General features: G+C 50.2%; 1 protein-coding gene across 3 annotated transcripts in view; it reads left to right on the top strand.

Annotated features, from left to right (window-relative positions):
• The window catches only part of RPH3A (rabphilin 3A), an 89,284-nt gene that overhangs the window by 37,203 nt on the left and 38,474 nt on the right, over positions 1-13,607 (top strand). The window contains exon 5 of one of the 3 annotated variants that reach the window (XM_031442762.2): positions 3,724-3,870. In XM_031442762.2, the coding sequence (XP_031298622.2) occupies positions 3,724-3,870 (147 nt within the window). Of the gene's footprint in view, positions 1-3,457; positions 3,871-13,607 lie in introns of those variants that run through there. The other 2 variants (XM_064481209.1, XM_031442765.2) reach the window with 2 other exon arrangements.

The raw sequence follows: 13,607 nt of genomic DNA, 5'->3' as shown, positions 1-13,607 counted from the left end.
GCCGGAGGATGCACAATGAAGGGCACCTAGCCCAGACTTTGGGTGATGATGGGAGAGCTTCCTGGAAGAAGTAATGTGCAAGCTGAGACTACGTAAAGGAAGCGCAAGATAGAGAAGAAACAGAGGAGTTCCAGGCAAAGGAACAGCATGTGCAAAGTCCACATATGAGAGAGAGCGTGAAATTTTTAGAAAAACTGAATGGAACTCATTCTGGCTTAAAAGATGATCAGGATCCCGAGATCCTCTTTGCTTTGTGAAGGGGTTGGGGGACCACAGCATCCTTTCAGCAACCCCTTTCGTCTGGGAGGGGGCCTCTATGCCAGCAGGGCTTGTGTGAAATGTTTTGTGGTATAGAAGCCCCTCCTCCCACACCCTCCCCTTCAGGATTCATTAAAATCTCATTCACTGAGCTGTGAAGAGACTTCTGCTGACACCTGCCTATGCCGGCATCCTGAGGGAAGGGAGGGGATAAGAAGAAGAAAAGAAAGAAAAAGGATTAATTTTCTGCACGCTACTGCTGTTTAATGCTTCAGAGCCTTCGTGCCCTGACAGCATTTCCATCATCCCACTCCTTTTGGGAGTTATAATATATTAATAGAGACATCTGGTGGGTATTTATTACATGACTATTGTGTGCATGAAATGAAGAATCTAGGTGGGAGGCAGGAAGGAGGGGGAATCTGCCCTTTGCCGTATTTTAGGGGGAAAACGTCTGTAAGGGGCTTCCACCTGGCCTAATTTCCTTTTGTTTTAGAGGCCACTGGTGCTGGTTTCGGTGGGAGGGTTCCTTCTGACCATCTCTAGATGCACCTAAGCAGGTGCATTCAGGTCAGGGGTGAAGCACATCCAGAATGCTGGTTTCTCGAGCCTCGGACCATAGTCTCTCCAGGCATCTTTCTTGGCAATTCCCATCCGTCCTCTGAGTGCCAGGCATACAGAAGATAAGCGGGTCAGCTGCAGTGATCCTCAGACTTTTTGTTAGCAGCAAAATTCTTTCTTTGAAAAATATTTTATTCTGAAGCTAAATATATAAGACAGGTAAAGAGGGGAGCTGGATACAGACCTTTAGTGGCTGAAAACATTAAGCATACCATGGTTCACTCTATGCAACCATAATTTAAAACAATACCAAACTGTAAAATAAATGTGGGGGGTTTAACAAGCTTCACTTAATTTGTTGCTGCTGCCAGAGTGCATAGTGTATCAGTTATCTTTTGCTGTGTAACAAGCCACCTTAAAACTCAGCGGCATAGGACAGTTGTTTATTGTCAGGAATCTGGGCTCCCTGGTAGCTCTTCTGATCTTGGCTGGGCTCGCTCATCAAAGGGTTGGCTGATCTAGGACGGCGGGGGCTGGAGTGAGTCAGCTCTGCTCCACATGCCTCTCGTCCTCCAGCAGGCTGTCCTGGGCTCTTTGTTATGGTGGCGGCAGGGCTGTAAGGGTAAGCAGAAACTCACAAGGCCTTTGCAGGCTTAGCCTCCGGACGGCACAGCCTCTCTCCCCTGCATTTTGTTGCTCAAAGTAAGCCTCAAGTCCAGGCAGGATTCAAGGGGCAGGGAATAGCCTCTGACCTTCTGCTGAGAGCAGTTTCAAATTCATAGGGCAAAGGGTATGGATACCTAGAAGGGTGAAGTATTGCGGTCATCAATGCAATAAACCGTATTTCATGCTTTTATTAAATGTCAAATACTAAAATTTTTTTTTTAATTTGTAATTTTTTCTTTTCTTTCTTTCTTTCTTTTTTTTTTTTTCTTTTACTGTTATCCTTGCTTTGCTAGTGTTGGGACCCCAGCATTGTCATCAGGGCTGGAGGGCCTGGGTCCCTGCCCACTCTGTCCCTCCACGGCCCACTCTCCTGCAGCCCTTTGAGGACCCTCCAGGGAACTCCAGATGACAGGTTGAAAACGATGGCTTAGACAGTTTTAGGGACTGGGAGGCAGGCGCCCTTCACTGATTCTCCAGGAAGCATTGTCTTAAGTATGTGAATAAGAGTGGAGACGGGCCAGTCCTCCTCTCCCTGACCTGTCCCAGCCGTAAGCCAGGAGTCTGTCATCATGCAGCCACTGGGGGTCAGGAGTAGCTTCTGAGGGTCCCAGCAGGAACAGGCATGACATCGTTCCCACTTATCAGATCTGGAAACTGACAGAGTGGTTCTGAGCCCCCGTGCATGCACACTGCTAATAAGCAACAGACACAAGATTCCAAACTTGAACTCCACCCGGTCAAGGAAGGCTCACGCTGGCGCACAGTAGGCCCTCTGGGCATTTGCCGGATTAGACACGGTTCTCTGAGTAACTTGTCCAATACTTTAATAAGATCCCAACACTGGACTCTGGTCTTAAGGACGTGGAGCAGGAATCCTGTGCCCAGAGGCAAGGGCGCCACTGCCCTGTCATGGGAGCACCCTCAGAGTCTCCATGCTCACAGCACTCCCCAGCCCAGAGGAGGCCCAGATGGGCCATGCTCTCCCTTGAGAGCAAAGGCTTTGGTATGAAAAACCATCTCATTTCCCTCTGTTTGCTTTTGAAATTAAAACATGAAAATCCACAGGAGGCTTGTGAGTCCCCACTGAGATCAATTGGTGACATTTTCAAACACTGGATGAGGTGTTTGTCAACAGCGTGTTTTGGAGCAGAGGGAGGGGGCAGGGTCTGGAGAGAGGCTGGCAGCCTCCAGCGGGCCTTCTGCTCATCTGCAGATGGAGGCAGTTATCCTAGGAGGGCCTCTTGGGGAACCCCCACTCCTGCGTATGTTTCTGGAGTCGTACACTTCCTGTGTGTGCTGACCCCAGCGAGTTGTGTGGTGGGGTGCAAGGCATTGGCTTCAGGTCTGACCCGTGGCTGACTGTACCCCTGACCAGACTGTGAGCTGTGGGAAGGTGCCCTTGAAAGGGTCTCCACTAGGTATGAGGCCCAGTGTCTCACCGGTGCTCTCACTGAGCTGCTTTGTAAGGCAGCAAATGAATGGAGGGGCAAGCTGGTGCTGGCTGTTGGCTGGAGGCCTCAGTTCCTCTCCACACAGGGCTGTTTGAGAGTCCTCATGACATGATGGCTGATTTCCTCTCAAGTGAATTACCCAAGAGACCAAGGTAGTAGTTGCAATATGTTTTGTGACCTAGCCTTGGAAGTCACCTGCTGTCACTGCCATTGTATTTAGCTGGTCACATAGGGCCAGCTGGGATTCAGTGTACAAGGGGACAACGTAGGGAAGGAGGCAGAGATCCTTGGGGACCATCTTGTAGGCTGGCTAGCATATTGATCTTCCTTCACATCCTCAGGCACACTGCCCACTCTTAATTTTTTAAAAATCTGTGGCCCAAACCAAACATATTTGTGCCAGGAGGGGGCTGGGGTCAACCAGGATCCAGGGCTTCAGACCACCCTCCCAGAAGTGTTTCCACTGCAGCTGTAGAAGTCTTCTTTTCCTGAGAACACCGTTATCCTCCAGGTTTCCATGAACTTCCTGCAAATGCCACTTCCAGAGTGCCTGCCATGTGCTGAGCACTTTTAAGAAATGAACTCATCAGAACCCTAGGAGGGAGATGTGTGTGTCCCATTGTACAGAGGAGCAAATTGAGGCTCTGAGAGATGGATATTTTTTGCTCAGAGTCTCCCAGCAGGGATTTGAGTTGAGGTTTACCAGACTCCAGGGACTAGAGCCTAACCACTACTCCACACTGCTGACTCCCTCTCCAGCCTCACGCCTTCCCAAATTACCTTTCAGGCTTCAGACGGGATGGTCTGTCCATCCCAGTGGTCAGCCCGACCGACAGAGGAAGCAGGAAGAGCTGACCGATGAGGAGAAGGAAATCATCAACAGGGTGATTGCTCGTGCCGAGAAGATGGAAGAGATGGAGCAGGAGCGAATCGGGTGAGGCCTGTTGCTTCCCAGTCGTTCTGAGAGCCACCAAGGGCCAGGGGGCCGTGCTGCCCAGGCAGGGTGTGCTGGGCTCGGGCAGCATGAGCTGCCTTTGGGGCTTGTCATCTGTGATCTGTGATATGCCGAGCCACCCACCCGGGCAGAACTGGAATCTTTGTTGCATGAGCTGGGAGAGCTGGGAGAGGGGAAAAGAGAGTAAAGGAGAGACTGGACTGCGGGCTGGAGGGGGAGGGGGGTTCTTGGCTGGGGGAGGAGGGGGAATCTCCTGAGAGGGGGATGGGAGATTGGCGATAAGGAGGAGAAAGGATGCATCAAAGAGACAGTATGTCAAAGAGAGAGCACACCTGAAAGGAATTATTTGAGAGAATTAGAGAAATCCATCCTGAAGGGAACCTGCGTGTGAGGCAGCAGAGGTTAGCCTGGTGGGTCTGGACGTGAAGAGCCCAGGGCTCCATCCCAGCCCCCCACTTGCCGGCCGTGGATCCCCCGAGCACGTTGCTTCAACTCTCTGAGCCTCAGTTTGCTCTCCCACAGCGTGGGGGAAATAGCAGTGAGCGGCCCACAGGATGGTCGTAAGGAGTGAGTGTAATGAAGCATGTGTGGTTCCTGGCCCAGGCCTGGTCATGCTTTGTGGTTTAACGAATGGTAGGAAGAAGGGGAAAAGGGGTTCGGAGGGCAGAGATACAAAAACACGTATGGGAGAGAGACACGGGATGTGAGAAGGATGTGATGTGTGCGTGTGTCAGAGAGGGACACATCAGTGAGACGGGATGGTGTGATGGGGGGGAGGGAGGGGTATGTGGGTGGGCTTGGGAAGCTGGGAGGGTGATGTGGGAGATCATGGGAGTCGGGGAAAGAGAGGGGAGGGGGCCCTGGGAGAAGAGGAGGGCGAATGTGTGTAAGGAGAAGGGAGTCTTGGCATAGTTGGAAACTTCCATTGCCAGGAGGCAGGAGGCCACTCAGTGGTCCTCCAGGACTGAATCTTGCATGGGAAATGAGAAGGGGGTGCCCCCTCCTCCTCCTCCAGCCTCCTCCCCAGATCCTGCTGCCGGGAGGCAGCCTTTACCAATTGCTTATAGCTGATGTGGGCACTGGGGGGCCCTTTTATCTCCCTACCCACACACTCAGCTGGGGGTTAACAAGGTTCTTGGATGGAAAATGATGTTATGAACACACAGGAAGTGGGTGCCTTTGATTTAAGCCTCTGCAGATAATTTGACTCCGGGTGGGCTGGGGAGATCAGAGGTGCTGGTGACAAGTGACAAATAACCTGTCACAGGCTGAGTCAGCTTCGTGCTTGACCCTCTGTCAGCTTCCTCGGGGGTTGCTAAAGGCTTAGGTCTGGAAGGGTCTGCTTATAGGGTTGAGTTTTGATTTTGCTTTTTAAAGCAAATCAGGAGTGAGGAGTTGTTCAGGCTAGAGGTGTGTGAGTGTGTGTGCGTGTGTGAGTGCATGTGTGTGTGTGTTCACTTCGACCAACAATGGGCCTCAGCCTTGCGGGAAGGGAGGATATGGATGCCAAATCCTTGCTTCGAAGCAAGAACTCCTGTCAGCCTTTTCCCTGCATAGCACTTCCCCCTGCTAACATTTCGTATTTTATACATTTAGATTATTGTGTCTCTCCACCTGTTAGATTATAAGATTCCTGAGGGAAGAGATTCTTCCCTATTTTGTTCACCACTGAATCCCCAGACCTAGGACGTAGTAGGTGTGCAGTAAAATATTTGTTGAGTGAATGAGTAAACACGATAGACAATGTTGTCCATCTCCCCCTGAACACACACACATTTCTTTCTCCATCTCCTATGGCCAAGATGCTGGAGAGTTTGGAATTTTATAGTTAAGAGTCCAAATTCCCAGAGAAGGCACTCTGATCAGCTGGCTTCTGTTTATATCAGATTCTACCCCTTGTCAGTCAGCTGTGGGCAGGGGTGCTGACCACGTTGCCTTAACGTGGCCACTGGGCTGCCTTTGGGTGTAAAGTTAAGGGGAGTCTCTGTGGACTGAGCAGATTCTAGTTTGAACATTCTAGACCATGAGTCCCCTACCTTGTCCCCCATGTCTTGCCTGTGATGTGGTACAAGAGCCCAGTGGCCTCCCTGGGGCCCCAGAGTCAGAGAGACCTGGGTTCACATTCCAGCTCCTCCACTTAACTCCCTCTGTGACCTCAGGTAAGCCACTTTACCGCCCCATGCCTCAGTTTCCTCATCTGCAAAATGGGGATAACATTAGCACACACTTCTGGTGAGTGCTTAATTAGCCTGCAGAGGATTATCGTGGTGCCTGGCACAGAGCACATGCTCCGTTGATGGTGACGATCATTTAATGATGAATTTGCTGCAGAACCTCAGGTTTTTACACTGGCCAAGGCCTCTGTTATAGAATTATGTCTGAGACTCCTGTTTGGCAAGCCCCTGGCTTCCCTGGAAGGAGATTTGAGAGCCTTCCCAGGAAGCTGGGGCCAAGCCCTTGGTGACAGAGTGTCGCTTTACTGAGACAGTAGGTTTTCTGCTGGAGTGGGGAGGACATCCTGGAGGATTCTGGCTGCGGCTGCTTCCTGGACCCTCCCAGCTGCCAGCCCTCACTGGTAGCATCGCCAGAGGCAAACCCAGTGCTATTTGTGTCTTAGGAGCTCGAACCTGCCCTCATTCCTGTTCTACCCATGCTTCCCCTGGAGAGGATCAGAGTGGAGTCAGATGAAAGGAGAGAACACATCAGACACAGAGCCAGGCTGAAAAACGGGGTGCCACGGGGTCCCACTCCACAACCTAAGGCTCAGTTAATAAGCCTTGGGGGCTTCAGTTTCCCCACCCATCCAACGAGGCAGGGCAGTCTGAGCCTCAGGATCCTTCCTGATCTGACTCGACAGTATTTGGGGGTGTCTGGTGGAGGACCCCGTACCACGTTGTTGGTGGCATTGCTCAGAGCAAATGAGCTCCTTCTATCTTTTAAAATTGCAGCTGTATCTGCATCCCCTTCTGGATCCAGACACTAGCTCTGTAAGGCTGGATTTTATTTTCTATTACCTGAGTAAGTCATCTGGGAGACAGGTGAAATCCTTGTTTACATAATAAACCATCATTACAATGGGTACCCTCTATTGATTGAGCACTTATTATGCGCCCAGCACTGGACCTAAAAACTCCATGTGGATTTAACTCACGAACTGCTCCTCTCAGCCCTGTCTCAGTTGGTGCTATCATTATCCCCATTATGCAGGTGAGGAAACTGAGCCTTAGAGAGGTTAGCTCACTTGTCCAAGGCCACACAGAGCCCAGGTGTATGTCCCAGTCTGGCTGACTCTCAGGATTATGCTCTTAACTATTGCGTGCCTTTCCTGAAGGCCTGGCCTCAAATTCTTAGACTCTGCGGAACATAGAAATTCTTAGAGCTCAGGTTCGGAGGGGACATTTGGGGAGCTGGAAGCTAGAATCCCTTCTGTTTCGGCCCCATGATTCCTTCCAGATCTTATTAACCTGTTTGTACCTTCAAAGCTGCGAGTACTGGTCTCCGTGGTCCTGTGGCTCTGAGAGTTCCAGGGGGAGAATCACCCTCAGGTCTCCCAGCGGGTGCTGCCTCCCTGGGGCAGTTTTGCTGGAGTTAGCCGCCCCCCGGGGACCTCCAGGCGAGGCAGCAGACCAGAGCCGGTTCTCACCTTGGAGCCTCTTTGCTTCTGTGCAGGAGGGTGTCTAAACCTTCACTCACCGCTCGGCCCACAACCCAGCTCTGCTGTCTTCCGCATCCCTGGAGGCAGAGATGGTGGCCAGAAGGGAAACGCATTAAAGAGCCTCATTTTGCCTCACATTCCTTATTCAAGGCTAGCTGGGATCTCAGAGTTTATCACGCATGCCCTGACTGCTATAGACCACCCATACTAGTTAGCACACTTAGCTCGCACGAAGGGAAATTAATTCCAGCCAGGTTATTTCAGTTCTCTACTGCTGCATAACAACCACCCAAATCTTACTGGCGACAAACATCGACAGAATATTATTTTCTGTGATTTTGTGGGTTAAGATTTCAGGCAGGGCTCTGCTGGGTGGGTTTTCTGCTCCGTGTGGCATGAGCTGGAGTCACTCACTCAGCTGCACTCAGCTGACGGCTGAACTGGACCAGAAGGGCCAGGAAAGCTCCGATTCCTTATCGGTGCCTCGGCATTCTACACAGCCCCTCTCTCTCCATGGAATCTTTCCCGATTCAGTAGTCTAGTCTGAACTCCTTTCCATGGCAGCTGGATCCCAAGAGAGCAAAGATGGAAGTCACCAGGATTCTTAAGAGCTAGGTCTGGAATTGGTAGGGCATCACCCCACTGCATTGTTGGAGAGGAGAAGCAGATCCCACCTCCTTGTGGAAACATGCATCCAGGGAAGGAGGCTGTTAGTGGTGGCCATTTTTGGAAACTCTATCCCATTAGGCAAAAGCAGGGATTTAATATAAGGATTCAGAGACATCTCAAGGGATCCAAGGGCAAGAACACAGCCCAGCCTCATGAAAGTTCTGCTTCTCACCCCCCATCTTAGAAAATACACTCCTGCTACCCCCTCCCCAGCTTTACAGCTCTTCTTAGTCCTAATTCCAAATTCCCAGGGAAGGAACCCTGATTGGTCCAGGTCACCCTGAGTCCCCACCCCTCATCAGATCAGCTGTGGCCAGAGATGCCAGGCTATACAAACACCCCTGCTGAGTGCTTCTCCAGAGAGTGCGAAGGGGCCTTTTTGAGTGACAGGCACCCACAGGGTATCCACAGGGCTTTTGAACATATTAAGTCTGGAATTAATCATTTGCCTGGGGAAATTTGTGTGTGCCAGTTTTGTTTTTATTCTGTTTTACTTTTCCCCCCAGTGGTAGGTTCCTCTGTGTCCTTATTCTATTTCTTTCTATCCAGAGCCTCACAAAGGCATTTGCTCCTGTATTCTGCCTCCGAGGGGACAGGCAGCCGGGTGGCTTCCATTCGAGGTCAACGTCCCTCAGCAGATGGGCCCGAAAAAGTCATTAGGATTTGTTATTAACCTTGGTGCCCAGACGCTGTGATGGAGGAGGAAGTCAGAGAGACGCGGGGAGACCTGTTGTTGACAGAATCTGTTGGAATCCTATCACGGCCCTTAGTCTCAGTTGCACCATCCCCTATGTTTTGGCACAGAATTTTTCCAAAATGTGGATGGAGGGAGAAGCGAGTAATAATGCTTGGAATTCGCTGCATCTAACTCGGTAGGCATCTTTCCTATGGTTTGACAATCTGACACTAAGCCAGGTCGTGTTTTCCTCTTTCTATAAAGGAAGAACCCCGCCTCTGCCATTTTTTCTTTTTTTTTTGACCTGGAGTCCTAGACATTCTGTGGGTAGGACTCAGGGGTTCTGGGGCATCCTGATATCATAGACATAGGTATACATGTGTCTGTGTGCATTTTTAGAAGAAGTACTCATAGATTTTATCAGGTTTGGGGGGACTCTGAACCGCCCCCCGCAGTGTTGAGAGCTACTGAGTGGTACCTCAGTTTTCCCAGGGATGGGATCAGTGCCTTCTGATGTCCCTCCAGCCTTAATAATTGATGGAATCTGTTTGTACAAGATGAAAACGGAAGCCTTCTTAATTCCTTAAGCAGCCCAGTGCCTGGCCTAAAAGAGCAGATGAATACACATTGAATGAATCCTAAACCCGCCTCTCCTTGAATGATTTTAACCTCGCAGCTTCCCGGACCTCATCTGTTCTTCAGTCTCAGCACTATTTACATCTAAGGACAGATCCTTATCTGTGGTGGGTGCTGTCCCCTGCGCTGTAGGGTTTCTTAGTAGCATCTCTGTCTCCCACCCACTGGGTGCCTGTAGTAACCTCTCATCAAGCTGTGACAACCCAAAATGTCTTCAGATGTTGCCACATGTCCCCGAGGGATGAAATCACCCTTTGTTGAGAACCAGTGCTCTAGTCCTTTTGTTGAGTGGTTCAAAAAAGGAAAAAGAAACAAACGAGAATTTCCCTGCAACCATACTCAACTTCTAGGGAAAGAATGAGAGCCCAGGCTTACAAAGCACCACGTGTTGGCGCTGTACCCAAAGCTTTGTGTGGATTCATTACGTAGCCCTCACAACACCCTATGCGTTAAGCCCTATTATTATTCCCATTTTACAGTTGAGGCAACTGTTGCACAGACAGGTTAAGCAACTTGCCCAGGGTCACACAGTTAGTAAGCAGTAGAACTGGGATTACGAACCCAGGCTGGCTGGCTCCGGGGTTAGAGTCCTGTTCTGCTATTCTACAGAGAGGGAAACACGTACAGCCACTCATTGTGTTAGGAACTTTCAAATATGTTATATTTCCTTTAATCCCCATGAAGTCTTCAGGGAGAGACAGATTTCTGTCTCTCCTTCACAGATGAGATAACTGAAGCTCAGAGAGGTTAAGATACTCGCCCAAAGGCACACAGCCTTTACATGGCCAAACCAGACTTTGAACCTGAATGGGTCTTTCCACATTATCCCATTGCCTTTTGGTGGTGCAGGTACGGAAGACAATTGACACAGGACTTTAGGGGTTCAGGGAAGTCAGTGATTTACAAGGTGTCTCAGATGTTCACTTGGGTTAATTGGTTCAGTCTCACACACTCCTTCCTACGTGGGACAGTTCATTTCTCTCTGTCGCAGTGACCCTTGTCCCTCCGGGCCTCAGCACCACGTTCTATCAGCTCTACTTTCCACAACAGGAAACGGCAGGTGGAGGGGTCAGAAAGAGCCCCAACTATAAGCACTGCAATGAAACAAAGGCTTCATTCTTCTAAAGCAGGTGACAGCACCTGGGTAGCTAGACCTAGTCTCCAGTCCCATCTCTGCCACTCTTGGGCTGCATGCCCTTGAATAAATGACATCCCCTCTGTGTGCCTCGGTTTCCCCACCTGTAAAATGGGGGTGAATAATAGACCTGACCTCACAGACTGTAGGTGGCTTAAGGAAAACGATGCAGGGGGAGGCTTAGAACTGTACCTGATAACTGTTGCTCTTATTGAGTTTAAATGACCCAGCTCCCTTGCGGGGCTCACTGCCCTAGTCCAGCGGTGCCCTCTAGCTGTCTGTCTCTCTTGGCTCAAACTCTGACTCAGGGTGACCCCCTTCCCCAAGGTGCTGGGGCCCAGACAGGAATCCCATTCACCAATTCATCAAGGAGAGAGATGAGAATCTACAGCTCCCCAGGTAGCACCAGTAATAAACAACAGTGGAAATTAATGAGCCTGAACTTCACACACCCTGCACGCCAGCCACGTGGCTTCATGACTGAGCAGCTTGAAGACAGGTTCCTAAGAGACTCTGGCATTGGAGTCTCAGACCAGCCCCCTTCAGAGCATCCATGTCCCTGCTCGCAGCAGATGGCCCAGTCTAGGCTTCAGAAAATGCCAGTTTTAATCAACTTAATGGTAATAACCACCCCTCAACTTGGCAGTTAGGGTAAGGGGGAAAGTAGCAGGATTCTGGAATTAATGGGATGTGTGTGTGAGAAAGAGACAGACAGACAGACAGACAGAGACGGAGAGACAATATGACATCTGCTCTCCCACTTTGCTGTGTTTTACAAACCATTGTGTAACCACGGTCGATCACAGCTCTAAAGGCACCTGCTCTGGCCCCATCCCATCCTTGACGGACCTCCAGCTTTTTGCCATTTCCCTCACCAATTCAGATGCCGGTTTGTAAACCCATCACACCTTCACAGGCAGATTGTCGTTCTCAGCCTTGCAGCGCGCCGCAGTAAGCCTGCTTCCTGGAGAAGTTGCATGTCCATTAGCCTTCTCTTCAACATTCATGGAGATACTGCAGCAATACTGGCTTGAAAGCTCTAAAGCAGTTGCCTGAATGTTTCCGAGACCAGTTTGGATTTTTTGAGAGAGCTTGAGCCGTCAGGTCTGCAGTTGGCTTATAGCCTTGTCTGCCCGAGGCAGCCAACTGGCGCCGGGCTCCCTGCACGAACAGAGTGTGTACAGCCGTGTGCATGAATGCATCTTCTGTGCTCACATGTGGGTACATGGGCCGTGTGTGTGTGTGTGTGTGTGTGTGTGTGTGTTTAGAGTTGGGAACAAGTTCTGTCAGTTTCTAGTCACTGCAGCCCCTTTTAAAAGCTTTAGAAAGATGGATTTCATGGGCAGATTTTAGAACCCTGTTTACGTAGAAAAAAATATGAGGACAGGGAGCTATAAAAGCCACGAGTTTCTGGAAGAAATAATTAGCAGCAACCATGACTGAGTAGTTACCTTGTTCCATGCATTTTACACTCTCATTTTATCTTTGCAATAATCCTAGGAGGCAAGGACTTTGTTTTCCCTAATTTACAGATGAAAAATGGAGGCACACAGAAAGGTGAAGTAACTTTCTTGAGGTCACAGAGCTAGGAAATAGCAAAGTCCAAATGTGGACCCAGGCAAGGTCACTCCAGAACGGACCTCCCAACACTGGAGTCAAAACTGCCTCATATTTCTAAATTCTGAAAGTGTTTGTGCATGCAGGGGTGTGTGTGTGTGTGTGTGTGTGTGTGTGTGTAGAGATCTATATTTTCCTGAGGTTGATACCTGGAAAAGGTGATTAGAACCTCACAGAGTCCAAAGCCCGGTTTGTCTGACATCCACAGCCTGGCAGGGAGGAATTGCTCAAACCTTGCTCCGGAGAGGAGACTTGAATCTGATTCAGACCTGAATCAGGTGGAAACAGAACCCGGATGGCAGATGGAGCAGGAATGTGGGTGTGGTATCTAGAATAACGTGTTGCCCCGCAACAAAGATGTTCACATCCTACTCCCTGGAACCTGTGAATATGTTACTTCCATGGCCAGAGGGACTTTGCAGATGTGATTAAGTTAAGACTCTTGAGATGAGGGGATTATCCGGGATTATCCAGGGGACCCAGTGTAATCACATGCATCCTTATAATAGGGAGGCAGGAAGGTCAGAGTCATAGCAAGATTGGAAAATGCTACACAGCTGGCTTTGAAGGTGGAGGAGGGGGCCACAAGGAATGCGGGCAGCTTCTAGAAACTAGAAAAGGTAAAGGAACAGATTTTCCTCTGGAGCTTCCAGAAGGAGTGCAGCCCTGCCAACACCCTGTCAGGTATCTAATCTCCAGAACTATTAAGATATTAAATATATGTTGTCTAAGCCACCAGGTTGTGGTGACTGTGACAGTAACACTGAGACTGACACCCAGAGTGTCTCCTTGAGGCCTGAGGGCAGCGGGCAGTGGCATTTCATGGCCCTCCTGCTAGTGTCCACTTCCACCACTGCCTAGTGAGACCTGTTGGGGACAGTCGTGTAGTTTCAAGAGACCTGGTCCAGCCCCATGTGTAGACAAAGTCCAGAGACCTGCCTGCCTCCCTTTACCTGGACCCACTGCAGCACTGGAAACCCTCACTGCTCTGGTGTCCCAAGGACTCCATTCCTACGTGCAGTGTTGTCTCAAAATAGGGAAGTGGAGTCTCCTCTGTGTAAAGCCCTTTCATGCTGTCCCACCACTCTTAGACTCAAGACCCTGAATGGAGTGGCCCCTGCCCACTTCTTCAGCCTCCTCTCCTGCCATCCAGGCCGCCAGCTCTGCTAAGCATCCGTCAGGTCCCTTGCACATGCTGTTCCCTCTCCTTCCGGTGCTTTCCTCACCCTCTTTCTTGGGCCAGCTCCTCTTCATCCCCAGGTCTCAGCTCAACAGTCACTTCCTCTGAGGCCCCATCCTACTGCTCATGTCCCTCACTTGTGAGCTCA

This window comes from Camelus dromedarius, chromosome 31 (genome assembly GCF_036321535.1).
Source record: "Camelus dromedarius isolate mCamDro1 chromosome 31, mCamDro1.pat, whole genome shotgun sequence".
NCBI classification, from domain to species: Eukaryota; Metazoa; Chordata; class Mammalia; order Artiodactyla; family Camelidae; genus Camelus; species Camelus dromedarius.
The sequence above is the reverse complement of the archived record's forward strand: the minus strand, read 5'-3'. Positions and strand labels throughout refer to the sequence as shown.